This window comes from Acomys russatus, chromosome 3, assembly GCF_903995435.1.
Source record: "Acomys russatus chromosome 3, mAcoRus1.1, whole genome shotgun sequence".
Classification (NCBI taxonomy): Eukaryota; Metazoa; Chordata; class Mammalia; order Rodentia; family Muridae; genus Acomys; species Acomys russatus.
Genome location: NC_067139.1, coordinates 52,183,579 through 52,199,610, shown reverse-complemented (window position 1 = coordinate 52,199,610; position 16,032 = coordinate 52,183,579). Strand labels below are relative to the sequence as shown.

The window sequence follows — 16,032 nt, the reverse complement described above, 5'->3', positions numbered from 1 at the left end:
TAGAATTCTTTTTTTATTTTTAAGATTTATTCATTTATTTTTTTATGTATCCATGTGAGCCTGTGGGACTATGTGTGCTACACATGTGTAGGACCCACAGAAGCTAGAACAGGACATTTGATGTCCCAGAACTGGAGTTACAGATCTTTGTGAGCCACCATGTAGGTGCTGGGAACCAAACCTAGGGCCTCTGCGAGAGCAGGCTGTGTACCTGACCACTGCTATCTTGCCAGAGTTGGAAGTCATGGTTCTCAGCTGGTAAGCAGCCTCAACTAGATCCGAAGTGTGGGGCTTCTTTTTACTCTTGTGTCCCCATGCTTTTACCTGATCTGCTCTCCTGTCTCACTCCTTTCTGGCCATTAAAAGCCCCTGTGAAATCAGTGGTATCCGCTTTCTTCTTTCTTAGAGGCTGGTGTGTCTAGGAAGAACCCTCTTGACTATGTAGACTTGTTGATGTTTCTAAGGTGATGTCATCCTGTGCATTAGCTGAATAGAGGTCAGCCATGCCTCAGTGGATAGTCCTTGCTACACAGGGACTCTAGCCCCCTGGGCCACAGGTTTCCAGCTGTCAAGGACAGGTAGAAAGTTCTGGGAAATTAAACCACCAAGGATATTTGTGCCCTGGGCTCTGGTCCACAATCCTAGACCTAGTAGTGTATATGAAGGTCCAGGGTGTAGCCACTGTGTGTACACAGGCCCCTGACACCAGCTCCTGGCCCCCCCTTGCCCACTGAAGAGGAGTGAGTGAGTTGTGTCCGAGCAGTACGTGTGTCCTGGGAAGACTGCAGTTGATCACTAGAGATTTTTAAAATATTTCACACTGGGCATGCTACGGCACACCAGTTATCCCAGCACTCAGAAAGCAAAGGCTTCCTGTGAATTCAAGGCCAGCCTGATCTACAAAGCGAGTCCAGGACAGCCAAGGCTACACAGAGAAACCCTATCTTGAAAAAAAATTAGGTAAAAATCATATGATACAACTATTATTAGATTGTTATTGTTTTTAAATGTCCATCAGGGATGGGCAGAGGGTGGGGAGGTAACACAGGCAACCTGTCTTTTACAGAAAATACTTCAGTGACAAGCACTTGATTTACATGATACATGAAAGCCACAGAGAGTAAGCTCAGAGAGGTTAGCTCAGTGGTACAGTTTGTGACTTGCATGCTTGGGGCCCTGCATTCAATCCTCAGAACCAGGAATAAAATAAATTGTAACATCCACAGATACTAATTCATACCACTATTAAGGAAGATGTAAAAACCTGGAAACGTTACACAGTCCCAACAAGACTGTAAATGGCACCTTGGCCTTCAACAGCATGTGGTATTTCCTTGAATAGGTAAACGTAGAATCACCATGGCCAAGAAATTCTACATCCCCAAAGAATTGAAAGTATATATCTATAATTAAAGAACTGTACACAGGCTGGGCATCATGGAACATGCTTATAACCCCAGCACTAAAGAGGCTGAGGCATTGCACTAGCCCAAGGTAACCTGATCTCAAAAAATAAGTGTGTGAGATGTAACAAGAATAAATTAATAAAAATTTTTTTAAAAACATGAAAAAAAATAAGTGTGTGGATGTGTGTGTGGATGTGTGTGTGGATGTGTGTACACAAATGTTCGTTGAAGCATTATTTATAACAGCTCACATACTCATTGATGAACAGATGAATAAAACATGATTATGTTAGCTGGCTTTCTGTGACTGTCAGAATACCAGAAATATATCAACTTCAGAAGAAAGAAGGTTTTTATTTGGGCTTATAGTTGCAGAGGTGTCAGTCCATGGTTGCTTGGCCCTGGTGCTGTGGGTGGTGATGGCACAGAGCATCATGGTGGGAGCTCATGGCAGAGGAAGCAAGAGAGAGAAGGTGGCCAAGATCCCAATAACCCCTTTAAGAGGATATGAATGAGCTAACTTCCCAATACTGGGGCCTCTTCTAAATGTGCGATGTCCTCCAAGGGTGCCAAGAGCTGATGACCCGGCCCTCTATGCATGGGAATTTTTGAGGCACATCTCACATCCACACTGCAGCATAGGTGGATCCACACAGGAGGGAGATAGATGGCAGTAGAAAGACTACACAGAGATGCCCCAAGTATGGAACTTGGAACACATACTCTGTAAATAGGGATACACATAATGGTTACTCAAATTAGCACATCTATAGACACAGAGTTTCCTGGGGGCTGAATGAGCCAATCAAGGGTCTTCAGGCAATGTCTGGCATCTGGAAGAATCATTTGGGGGTCTGGAGGAGACATCTGGGGGACTGGAGGAGACATCTGGGGGATTGAAGGAGACATCTGGAGGTTTGGAGGAGACATCTGGGGGTCTGGAGGAGACATCTGGGGTCTGGAGGAGAGACATCTGGGGGACTGGAGGAGACATCTGGGAGTCTGGAGGTCTGAAGGAGACATCTGGGTAACTGGAAGTTGTCTGTGGACTGAAGTAGTTATCTTGGAGTTGGAGGGATGTCTGGAAGCTGGAGGGGTATCTAGAAGAATAAAGGAGTGTCTGGAAGGCTGGAGGGGTGTCTGGAAGGTTGGGGGGCATCTGGAAGGCATCCAGAGGTTGGAGGGGTGTCTAGAAGATAAGTGACTGCTAATGGGCTTCTTTGGGAGAGGATGGGAATTGTGAAATCAGCTGTGGTAGGGATTGTACAACTGTGAATAGTCTAAAAACCATTGGCGTGTGGCCTTTAAGAAGCGAGTTGTACAATATGTGAACTGTATCTCTTAATACTGGTTTGACTTTGGTAATTTCTCTTCCAGTATCTTGGCATTTTTGTTTCCTGGACTCCTTGCCACACCTGAAGCTTTGGGCTGCAGAGTTTGGGGCAAGTAGCATGTGGGTCTGTTTTGAAGCCCTGTTGGGAAGCTCTGATTAACTAAGCCTGGAGCTGCTGCCAGTGGCTGTGTAGGAGTATGTCACCTCTCCTGAGTTCCACAAGTCCACTCTTAACTGTACACACCTCGTAGTTCAAAACACATTGATGACATGTGCTAACACAGAGACTTAAAGAATTTTTCAAAGTTTTAAATATATATATATATATATTGTGTGTATGTTCATCTGTATATTCAACTTTGTATGTGCATGCATGCAGAAGCCAGAGGTCAAATGTCTTCCTCAGTCTCTCTGCACCTAATTCTTATGAGATAGTGTCTTTTACTTAACCTGGAACTCACTGCTTCGGCTACAATGGCAGGCCAGAAGCCCCAGGGATTCTTCTGGGTCCCCATGCAACCTCAGGTCCACCTGCTTTCACTTATGTGGCAAACACTTTGCCAACTGAGCTATCGCCCAGCGCCTAATGATATCCTTTGAGGTGTTTGTTTTAGACTGTAGCTAATGTGTTTTCATCATTTCTGAGCTGTCCCAAGAGGCATTCCTTGGGAGCCGGTTTCCTGCACTCCACACTGGCTGTGCTGTCCTCCTGCCTCTTGCTTTTCTGTCCCTGGACAGTGTCTAGCAGATTGTTTGATATTCAAGTCACTTTCAGTTCTCAGACAGTTGATCTGGTTGGTCCTAAAGCCATCCCATACCCAACTGAAACCATTTCCTCCCCATTCTGTGTGGCTCTCAGGCCACTTCACTTCCCTTTCTCCCAAGCCTTGCTTCCAGGGGCTGGGAGCTAAGGAGTGTGCAAGCAATATACCTGAGCCCACCCTCCAACAGTTACCATCCTCCTGGCATCTTTTGCTTACCCTGACTGTCCTCCAAGCCTTCAGGTGACAGAACTAGAGGCCACTTCACATTAAGGACTTTCAAGGTCCCAGGTCCCTGACCCAAGGTCCTAGACTGCCCCTCCCCGGTCCTGTTCTGGTAAATGCTGACAGCTGGTGGGGGCAGGGCCTAAGGGGGGGTGACGTGGCTGTGTGGGGATCTGTTCTGTGCTCTGCTATAAAGAACATGAGTCCATAGTCTGTAAACAAGAACACGCTGTGCAGTGCTCTTCATGCAGGTCCCATGTGGCCAAATAATCCTTCCAGAAAGCTCCGGCTGCTTTTTCCTTCACTTCCTGTCTGCTTTCATCCTATGGTTGTGGCTGGCAAATGAATATATTTTCCATATGATGTTCTGTGATATTTTCATTTAAGAACTGAGACAGAGTGACACACAGGAGGACATGGGAGCTAGACCTGTTCCTTGTTCAGACACAGCCCCTCACATAACGCTGTCTTCTACCCTTGTGGTTACTGCAGCCAGCTGCATTCTGAAACCATTAACACTCCAGAAAAGAGCAGTTCACACACTTTAAATTCTGTCCTGTTCTCAGTAGCAAGATGAGACCTCCTGAACTACCTATGCTGTGAGTCCTTCCCAACCCTAAGTCATCAAGTGGCTGTCCTCGTTGTCAGGTCAGCTGCCATGTGGCAGAGCTTTATTCGTAGGGGGTCTTTATTCTACTTAACAACGGTGCCAAAGCAAGAGAACAGTGAGGCCAAGGAAGCCTAGTACGTTAGACAAGGAAGGCCACTTGAACTCTCTCTAGTACCATTGGTATATAAAAGCAGGAATATGTGTAGGCTTCAGTCCCATCCATGGTTCCAGGCTTCCCTTGCATGTCTCAGGTGAGGGGAGACTCCTACAACGGTGTTCAAGTTTTCTGCAATTAAAACGTAAGGCCTCTCAGCATGTAGCACGCTATGCAGTGTGGTCTGCACTGTTAGCCTTCACCACTTCTGAAGTCTAGGATGGGCAGGAAACACAATGATGGACCAGGCCCAGTTTGTGTATATGCCAACTTCAAGCTACCAGCATGACCCATATTGAATACACAGTAGAAACAAGATGTCCAGACCCATGCTGGATTTCCCACCTTGTGAGTAAGCACAAAAGATGAGCACAGTGACAATAACATAAGGCAGGGAAACAATGTAAGTTTTTATTACCTTTTTAAAATATTATACATTTGTGTCATTTTACGTTTAATAATGGCTGTTCAGAACTGTTGGGCGGATAGGCTTAAGAACATACCAGTCCTCGCCTGGCACTTTCCCACCAGTCTCTGTGCCTCTGGTGTGCCCTCTGCCTGACAGTGGCCTCTTGATACACAAGCAAGACCACAGTGATCATGCAGGCTGCACCCAAATGCAAGTCCTCAAGCAGGCTAGCTGCCTGCATGGCTCAGCTGACTCAACCTCAGCGAGGGCCCACACTCAACAGCTTCCTTCCTGCCAGCATGCCACAGGTGCTGGCCTCCAGTGGAAAGTCATCATCTCACATTTTTATAGAAGCAAGAAACTAGGGCACCCCCATAGCAGCGCACACCTTACTCCCAGAGCTTCCTGCCTCTCCCTTGCCTGGGGTGATAAGGACTTCTGGATCCAGCTGAGACAGGGCATCTTCCTCCTAACTAGCCCCAAATGGAAATATTATGGTCCATAGAAAATGGAATACTGGATGCTTCTTTTAGCATCCTTAGCCCTTAACTAATAACAGCACACCTTGCTAGGTGTCCTCAGTTTTATTTCTTAGTCTCAATTTAAATCTCATTTTAACATGTCTGTCATTTAGTTAAAATCACTTTCCCACTGATGTGTTTTGGATCCCAAATACCCATTAGAGGCAAGGGCTTGGTCCCTGGCCCATGGGCCTATTGGGAGGTGGTGGGACATTTGGCAGAATTAAGTCACTGGGGCCTGTCCTGACAGGTTCATGGGTTCCTCTCTCCTTTACTCACTGGATGCTGTGAGTTCCTTGAACAGCTTCTTGCATCCTCCACCTCTTTCTTCTGCCAAACTTAGTGTAGGTTCCGAAAACATACAAAAGTCCAGCTTTATCTGATAACACCTCTATCCTTTATGAGCTAGCAGAGCGTAGGGATGCCAGAGTGCTGGAGCCTTGCAGCGGTTTGCAGAAAAACGGGAGTCTGTGGTCCCTCAGAGAAGGAACTTGAATTTCTCTGCATTTGGTCCTACCAATGCTCTAAAAGTTCAGAGAAGGAAAGGCAGTGAGTATGGGAGAGACTCAACCAACTAGGTATCAAAACTTCCAGTGCCTTCTAACAGGAGCCAGGAAAGCAACAGTCAAGGATTGAGGTGTAGCACAGCACTGCAAAGTGTGTCCCTAGGACGCACAAGGGGTTGGGGATGGAAGAAGGATTGCTGGGAAAAAGGGCTGGCAAGACAGCTCATCACATAAAGGTTCTATCTCCAGGACACACATGACAGAAGGAGAGAACCAACTCCTGTAAGCTGTTTTTTGACTTCCTAACACATGCTGGAGTACACACACACACATAAATGAAGTAAATAATAATTTAAAACACATACACACACACACATACACACGTGCAGATCCAGATGCAGTCAACAGCTTTCTGAATGAGTGGAAATGATCCTTGTAAGCATGACATCACACCAGAAAATAATAAGAAAAGATTGGCTGGTTTCACCATTTAAAAATCCTAACCTAGGCATATATCCTTGTTGTGTGGTGGAGCATCTTTTGAGTATATTCCCAGGAGTGGAATAGCTGAGTCTTGAGGAAGCCCTATTCCCAGTTCTCTGAGAAAGTGCCAGATTGATTTCCAACGTGGTTGTACAAGTTTGCACTCCCATCAGCAATGAAGGAGTGTTCCCCTTTTTCCACATCCTTGCCTGCATATGCTGTCACTTGGGTTTTTGATTTTAGCCTTTCTGATGGGTATAAGATGGAATCTCAGAGTCTATCACACAACAAGAATGTATGCTCAACCTTGTCATAGCAGCTTTATTCATAATAACCAGAACCTGGAAACAACCTAAATTTCCCTCAGTCGAAGAATAGAAAAAGAAACTGTGGTACATTTACACTATGGAACACTACTCAGCTATTAAAAACAAGGAAATCCTCTAATTTACAGACAAATGGATGGAACTAGAAATGATCATCCTGAGTGAGTTAACCCAGACCCAGAAAGATACACGTGGCATATACTCACTTATAATTTGACACTAACCCAACAGAAATGTCCCCTGAAAGTCTTCACTTAGCTGGAGATTGGGATAGATACTTCCTATTGGGACTCTAGATAAGAGAGGTAAGGAAGAATGGGGAAATAGAAGGATCCAGAGGGTCCTAGAAACCTACAAGAAGACTATTAAGGCTGGCAGATCTAGACCCAGGCAGATCAGCTCAGACTACTGCACCAACCAAGGACAATGCATGTAGTAAACCTAGAACCTCTATCTAGATCTAGCCAATTATCCACAACTGTTTGGAGAGCAGGGACTGCCTTGGACATGAACTCTGGTGCCCTTTATTTGACCACTTCGCCTTGGTGGGGAGACCTGGGGAGGGGAATAGGATGAAAAGGAAGAGAGAGAGGGAGGGAGGGAGGGAGGGAGGGAAGGGGAACAGGAAGTTACAAGTGAGGGGATAACAAATTAGATGTAATCTAAATAAATTACTCATAGAAAATTTTTTTAAATGTTAACTACGGCTAGAGAGATGGCTCAGAGGTTAAAAGCACTGCCTGTTCTTCCAAAAGTCCTGAGTTCAATTCCCAGCAACCACGTGGTGCCTCAAAACCATCTATAATGAGATCTAATGCCCTCTTCTGGCCTGCTGGTTCACATGTGGGCAGAGTACTGTATAAATAATAAAGAAATAAAAAATGTTAGCCTATACATGGCAGGATACCTCAAAGCTGGGTTAAAGGAGAAGAGATACACAGGAAACATGTCCTCCCACATAACAGGTGAGCACTGTAGTCCTTAGAACATGTATTAGGGTTTATTGTGGCTGGATACTGAGCAGTCTACACTAAGAAACAGTGAACAGCCTAAGGCAAAATTAAATGTTCCCAACATAATATGAACTTCTGTGATACAAGAAATAAAGGGGGTTAAAACATTAGTTAATGCTGCAATTTTATTATTAAAGTGTGTGTGTGTGTGTGTGTGTATTTACAATGTAGCAGTAGTATTTCCTAGCACTGCCAGCTGCTACGTGGCCTATGCAATGTTTATGCTTAAGTAGAAACTGGTTTCCAGCTGACAGAAAATACAGGTGTTGGTTCCCTGTGTGCTGATACAGTTACTATGGGTGGAGATGACATGGTGCTGTCCAGTCCACAAGCTTCTCTTCTGTTCCAGTCATGACAGGAAGGTGAGGGCTTCTCTCCTCAGGGCTGCTGTTGGTGGCAGTGAAGCATCAGAGAAGCTAGCTGTTCCACACTCTGAAGCTCCGGCTTTTTGCCCTAATGTTTCTGCCTTTTCCTGCAACTCCCAGTCACTTTGTTGACTGCCCTTCCTAGACTTGCAGCCAGCCGCCATTGCATTAGCAAGCCCCTTCTATGACTCTTAGTATGTGACACAGACACTAGCAAGACCTGTTTTGTTCCCAAGTCTTTTTTAACACAAGGCAGCCAGTCTTCCTGCTCACATGAGCACTTACGTAAATACACACGTTGACAGATCCAAGCTAGGGTTGTTGCTGGGGCAGACTGCTTGCCAGGCATGAACAAGGCCTTTGGTTCAGTCTCCAACATACCAAAAGATATGAAAAGAAAAAAAAGATAGTTGCAAGCCTTTCTCTTTTGTGTTCTGTATTTTATCTTTGGCTATGAAACAGTTTTCAGTCCCACATCTCACTTAGGACTGTAGAGGAATATGAATTCAGAACATGGCTGTTCTGGCAAGAGATCACATCCAAAGATCTTCTAGGTGTGTGTGATCTGGCTGGTATAAACACACCTTTAATCCAGGAGACAGAGGCAAACAAATCTGAGTTCAAGGCCAGTCTGGTATAAAGCAAGTATCAAGTAAAGAAAAGCTTAGATCCAGGTATGGTAATGCATGCCTTTAATCTCAAAGAAAGGTAAAGTTAGTTTATAGAAGGAAACACCCATGTTCGAAATAATGTCTGAGTGGCAGAAAAGATGATGAATCAGAGAAGATTTGACAGAATAGAATACACCCAACTTTCATGTTAAGGGAAAGGAAAGGGAAGCTACTTAAGAGGCAGTTTTACAGAGAGAGGAGGCAGTTTTACCAAGACAGGTGGGTTATAGAGAAAGATGGAATGAGCCAGAAAAATGAGAAGAAGCCAGAAGATTAGAGCAGATAGCTGAGTTAGTTTGAGGCCAAAGAGAACAATTCAGAGGCCAAGACAGAAACCAGATTAAATAAGTCAGCTGGGAGAAGAGTTTGAGCCAGAACAGCCAAGTTGAACCAGCCAGCCCAGATATCAGAAAGAACAAGAAAGTGTCAGCTTATTAAGCAGTAAGTCTCAGAGACTAAAAACATTCTAGACCTAGATTAGATTGTATGGAGACTAGAAGCTTCCAGGACTAGGCCTAGGTTAGTAGAAGGAGGTAGTAAGCCTCCCAGACAACAATTGAGTCAGGAAATTAAAATTACTTTTACATAGGACACTTACTACATTTAAAAACTCATGTGTGTTTCTTAGATGTGACAGTGACCAGTGTGATCATGGCACTCCATTCAGGAAAGTCAAAATTGAAGGGGACATTTGGCCCATGGGTCTTACAAAGGCTGAAGCAGATACTAGCTGAGATCAAAGCTGAATTTCAGCTCTTTTTAGTATCAGTGTGCTCCTTTATAAATGGACAGCAGACACAACAAACAGCTTACAGAGGATGAGATACAAATGGTGAGCAAAGCCAGAAGTGTTAGGTCTTGGTCAGCATCAAGTTAAACATGGAGAAATCAGGCATAGGTACCTTTTTCCTCTTAAAATGGAAAAAATAACTTAATTAGTAATAATTGGTGAGAGTGTCCAAAAATAGTGCATTTTCTTTTATTGAAAGACATTTAGAAAAAAATTGCCAAAGCCTGTTATGTGGGCCCCATCAACTCTAGACTGGAATAGCAGCTCCTTCATGCTTGTCTGTTTGCTTAGGTTCAGTTTGGCTTCAGTTTTTTTGACAGTATTGCTCTGTAGCCCAGGGTGGCTTGAGTTCATGCTTGTCCCGCCTCAGCCTCCTGGGATCTGGGATCACAGGCGTGTGCCACCATGCCTGCTTTGTCCTCCTAGTTCTCCTGGCAACAGTCAGAATCAACTGTAATAAATGGAGAGTGGGAAAACAAACGCTAACAGTGGGGAGACGTGCCTAGAGTTATTAAAGATGCGGAACTTGATCTGAGGGTGCTGCCTGAGAAATGCAGCTCCAGCACCTCACCACAGAGGAAAGGAGAAGGTGCAGAGCATCTGTCGTGGGATGCCCGTACGCAGCGGTAGGTAAGCATCCAACCACTGAGGGCGCTCATCTCAAGGCAGAAGGGGCCTGACATACATGACTTTGTGTTCTTCCTGTTTGGATTTATTATGGCATGCCTCTGTTGCTAGTTAATTTTACGAAAACTTTAAACAAACCAGAGCCAGCCTAGACTGAATTGTGGGAAGGAAAGTGCTGTGAAGGAAACAGAAGTGAACTGTTGCTCTTTGTCAGCTCTTCCACACAAAACCTCCAGAGACTCAACAGGTATCCAAAAAATAAAGCAAAATCTTGACTGCATATATGACAGGCAGCTAGAGAAGCAGTAGCCCTAACAGTCTAGGAGCTGGCCACATGGAGCCATGGTGAAGAAACAGTGGAAGAATTAGGGTAGAAAGAACTACCACAGCACTGTCTGACTCGCTGATAGTTTTCAAGGGGGACAAACTTCCTTTTCTTTGGAGGTCCTGAGTGCATCCTCACTTTCCACCCTGCTTAAGAATAAGTTTCCCATTGCTCTCCACTGTGTGTGTCAGGCTGGCTCTCTACTGTGTATGGTAGGCTAACTCTCCACTGTGTATGTCAGGCTAGATGGCCTGTGAGTCTCCGGCAATTCTCCTATCTCTTCCTTGAATCTTGACATTGGGCTGCTGGAATTACAGATAGACCAGACACTACATCCAGCTTCGATGTAGACTTTAGGACCCAAACTCATGTCTTCAAGCTTGTGTGTCAGTGATTGAGCCATGGTTTAGTGCTGTTTCTATAGTGGTCAGGACACAGTGGTGGTGGTGTGGAAAGTGGCAGCTGCATGTGTGTGCTCTGGGCCCTGGGGCTAAAGGACGCTTTGTACTGTGCAGCGTTACAGCCATGGATAGCCAAGTCAGTAATGGACTCGTAAGACTTTTAGAGGCTCCCAAGGAGGCTGTGCTTTAACTAAATGTCAGAAGATGCTCCAGGGAGGACGTGGCAGATGGCCAACCTCAGGAGCGGTAGGGAGCCATGGGGGGTGGGGATCAGCAACACTGAAGGTGGTGGAGGCCCATGAGTAGACAATGCTAAACAACAACAGCAACAGCACCCACGATCTACATCACAGCAGGTCTTGGAGGCTATACCAACTTTGTGGTTTTTTTTTTTAATTTTTTATTATTAATTTATTCTTGTTACATCTCAGTGGTTATCCCATCCCTTGTATCCTCCCATTCTTCCCCCCCCCCCCCCCTTTTCCCATTATTCCTCTCCCCTATGACTGTTCCTGAGGGGGATTTCCTCCCCCTGTATATGCTCATAGGTTATCAAGTCTCTTCTTGGCAACCTGCTGTCCTTCCTCTGAGTGCCACCAGGTCTCCCCCTCCAGGGGACATGGTCAAATGTGAGGCACCAGAGTATGTGAGAAAGTCATATCCCACTCTCCACTCAACTGTGGAGAATGTTCTGACCATTGGCTAGATCTGGGTAGGGGTTTAAGCTATACCAACTTTGAATTATATCTGGAAAAATCAGATTTATATTTTTATTACATTTTATTTATTTCACATGGGGGGATGCTCTGTGGAGGTCAGAGAACAACTTTGTAGAGTCCTTTTGCGATGTGGGATGCAGGGTCCAACTCAAGTTGTTGGGCTTGGTGGCAGTCACCTTTCCGTACTGAGCCATCTTGCCAACCCCAGATTTATATTTTGTAAAGATGTGTGCAGGTTCTTATCATCCTGTCCTCTTATAAAATCTGTCGGTTTTGGTTGTTTTCTGAGGCTTACTTCATTTTATCCTTAACTATAGCATGAGTCCTGCTGCTGTGATCACCCTGTGGTCAAGGACATGCTCGCATGGAGACACTGAGTGGTCTGTCCAGGGTGGCCTGGTAAACCGTAGGACTGGGTCCAGACTCTAGCCCCCATGTATGGGCCTTCATAAGAAGAGGGGTCATTTTCTCCTTTCCACTGAGCAGCTTAGACGGGATGTTCCCTGTCCATTCCCTTCTCTGTGTCAGTTGCTGCTTTCTCCTCTGGCCCCATCTCCCTCTGCCCTTTTCAGAGGCACTTCCAGCCCGATAGGCCCCAGCCAGAGAGAGGTTAGGCCCTGAGGTGCTAGGAATACTCTGAGCTTTCTGCAGGGAGAATCAAGGGTATGCATGACACACATCTTAAAATACTGGGGGAGGAGACAGCTCAGTGTCACTGCCTGCACTAGGTCACAATAGCAGACAAGTTCTGCTCCAATTACTGGAGGGGGACACAAAGCCCATTCCTAACCAGGACCTGTCTGCTGACCCTACTGTGGGCACTGGCCTTCTGCCTCCGGGACCTCTAGTACTCACTGCACTGGTCCCTCCAGGCTCAGGGTGTGGCTCTGCAGCAGTGCTGGCCTCACATGAGCCCCAGCACCTGAAACCAATCTCAACTGAACTTGGTGTTAATATGAACATACTCCTTAAAAGTAAAAAATTCAAAAAATTTTCATTTTCTAAGGCAAAAAATATAGAGAGAGTAGTTAGAGTCCAATTAATCTTCTTGGAAATTTTACATAGAGAAAGAAACCTATAGGTAAAAACCTCAGAGATTAATGATGATTTGGAAATTTGTAACTATCTTTTTAAAAATAGAGTAATAAGAAATCATTCCTGTTTCAGAGCAGCTTATTTCAGAAATAGAGTAGGATGCATCCCATTTGAATGCTCATTTCAGCTCTTGTGTGAGTGGCTCCCTGAGTTACTGAGACCTGTGAGAATGTTTCCAGTAGGGTCCCAGCTAAAGACTAGGAAAAACAGTGTCCTGGCTCCTCCTCAGCCACCTTGACACTTCAGCCTTTGACTCAGTTATCTTGAGCCTTTTCACACTTCAAACCTTTTAACCTCAAGAGCTACTTTGTTGGGGCAAAGAGATGGCTCAGCAGTTAAGAACACTGGCTGCTCCTCCAGAGGACTCAGAGAGTGGCTCACAACTGTCTGTAGCTCACTCAGCCAGGGCATTCATGGATGGAGCAAGTGTGTCACTAATACAAGTGATGTAGAAGGAGGTTCGTATTCCAAGCCTGGCATCCAGGGACCCACAGCTTTGCACTCTAAACTGCCAGATCCTAGAACAAGTCATTTCAGCCAAGACAGAGAAATGTGGCACCGGCTGCACTTTGGCTCCTACAGTTGGTACCTCATCTCAGCTTAAAGACCTCACATTTAAGACGTGCACCAGGTGGAGTCTAGATTGTGACGCCTAACTGCGCTGGCTTGAAGAGGTAGTTTCAGTGATGTGAGAGCAAGAAGGAGGGTCACACTGAGCAAGGCAAGCCCTTAGACTGCTCACTTCTGTGCTGGGGCGGGGGGGGGGGGGCGGATGTTGGAGCTGCCTTCTTCCTTAGGGAAATGATAGCAAGATACCTCAGGCGGGCGGCGTCTTGGGCATCTGAGCTTAGCTGATGGGAAACCTGGTCCTCCTGTGGCATCCGCCTTGCTAGGTAACAGGGTTGGCTGCAGACATCCTCCACACTCTGTGCTTGTTATTAGTCAACGTTAGCTCCTGCTGCCCCTTTCCTTTTTGTCTGTTTTCGGGTAACTGCTTAGATAAACCCACATTTTTAACACCAAGTATAAAGGAAATAAAATTCAAGGGAAAGAATGAAATTAGAGAATTAGAGTGAGCTGGGTGGTTGAAAACTGTAGATGCTTTTAAATGCCTTTGACGTTTTTCCTCAACAAACACTGAGGCTCCTGCCCCAGTTCCCTGTGGCCTTGGGCAGCCCTGCCTCCAGGCCCCTCAGCCCCTCTGCTTGCTCCTCCCTCCTGTCAGCGCTGGGAGCTCTCTGCAGTGGGTTTGTTAGCAGGTACCAGTATTTCTATAGTGCTGAGCTCTGTGGACTAGAAGAGGCAAGAGATGTTTTTCCTCCTGTTTTGTGTGAGGTAAGAACAGCTGCTTCTTATTGTCGTGTTCCACCTCCATGTGGCCATCCTCACACAGTTAGAGAGCCACTGCTGTGGTGCTAACCCTGCGACAAGGCAGCCAAGCTGTCTGAGCCTCCCACAGGAAATCTCCCCCTGGACTCTGGCACTCCCTCCCAGAGCCCACCTGTGCTTTCTCCGGAGACAAGACTAGGGTAACAGCCTGTGGCGAGGACAGGGAGAGAAAGGGAAACTTGTCAGAAATGGAATCATCAGTACTGGTAACGCACAGGTAGATGACTCATCTGCAGGTGGAGAGGCTCTGGTGTGGGTGTTCAGGCCACTGCTTGCTCCCTGGTGGTGTTACTGATGCCTGGCTCTCTTCTCTTACAGCCGACCCGCTGGTGGGCAGTATTGCCACACAGTACATGACCAACAGAGCCGAGCACGACCGGATGGCCAGACAGTGGACCAAGCGGTACGCCACCTAGGGGCCTGCGTGTGCCAGCCGTGTGCAAGCACATTCACCAAGTGCATCGATAGCTCACCTGCCCCTCCAGGCCTCCGTTCTGTTTCCTGTTTTTATTAAATTTTGAACTGTTTTGTGATGGTATGTCGTTTGTCCCTCCTCCTTCCTGCCACTACCTGCCTTCCTTTATCTTTGGCCCTCTTTTCTCCCTTTATTCCCTTTTCAGTTTCTGTTAACTTGAAAGATTTGGAATTCCCGCACCACACTGTGGATGGGAACCTCTGTTTTAAGTACAACCCATGTTGGATCTGTACTAGTAAGAGCTTACATACAAAGCTTTGTATTACTGTGTGGTTTTGGGTTTTTTGTTGTTGTTTGTTTGTTTTATCTTTTTTTGTTTTCTTTTATGTGCACTTTGGGAAAACACACATTCAGAATTATATCTCGTTTCTACTTAAATGTAGTGCTTAGGGTTAATTTTTTGTACTGAAGTCTTTATTGGTGGGTGCATGCTACTGGGAACAAGGTTTTGTACAAAAGGTCCAATCAGAATCACTGTGCATTACTGAGACCCTGTCTATCACGAGCCTTCTGTCCCCCACGCAGAAGACTGTTAGATTGAACAAAATAATATGTATTTTGATTTACTTAAGTGCTTGTAAATTTCTTAGGGACCTGCCACTTTTGACTGTGGATCAGTTGATGTACACTTGTATTATTAAAGCCTCAATAAATCACTGTGGCGGATCAGTGCCCTTCTGCACCGGCATTTGCTTTGTGTCCTAGTGACCTACACAGCCCCTTGTGCACTGATGCCTGCCTCTGCCCAATCCTCTGGTTTCTGTGTTCCGCTTTACCTCCAACCGTTAAGGCTGTTTATGGTGGAGCTGCTTATTAGCATGTGGGGTCTCTCCAGCTGTCTGGAGACTCCATGGTCACATTACACATTGGCCCTCCATCCTTTCTGCTATTCAACAGTGACAATATGGCTCTAATAATAACCTGCTTGTGAATATGCAGTCCAGGCTGACGGCTGCATCCAGCAACTTTCATGTTCTCTGTTTGCTTTTCCCTAGCACAGTTTGCACCTGCTGAGTGGCCTTCTTTTGTTCTGCTTTTTCCTCCATAATTTTGGTAGAAGCCAACTTCTCTGTGTGGGTCACAGTCACAGTCAGTGGCAGGCACAGGGGCTCAACCTAAAGATCGTATTAGTGTGTTGTCTGCCAGAGACAGCCACACGATCAGGGCCAGGCATGGTGACCCAACCCTAGTGTCAGTGTGCCACCAGAGTCAGACGGACCAGTGGTCCAAACTGGGTTTAACACTGATTTGCAGGTGATGTCCATGCACTGGACTGGAATTTCTACCATTCAGTACACTCCATTAAATAATGTCTTACTGCTAAGTGGTACGACCGATGGTGCCATACACCTCTGCCTACATCGACATTTTAAATATCTATATTAAATATGCTGGTTTTGTTAGTTTTAAGTGGTTAAGGTTTGTAAG

The 16,032-nt window shown here is 45.8% G+C and overlaps 1 protein-coding gene across 1 annotated transcript in view; it reads left to right on the top strand.

The window, feature by feature from the left end:
* The window catches only part of LOC127184087 (ubiquitin-conjugating enzyme E2 E2), a 262,961-nt gene extending 247,691 nt beyond the window's left edge, over positions 1-15,270 (top strand). Inside the window, exon 5 of the mRNA XM_051140322.1 lies at positions 14,448-15,270. Coding sequence (XP_050996279.1) covers positions 14,448-14,545 — 98 coding nt within the window. The 3' untranslated portion in view covers positions 14,546-15,270. The remainder of the gene's footprint in view (positions 1-14,447) is intronic.
* Positions 15,271-16,032: the final 762 nt, after the last annotated feature.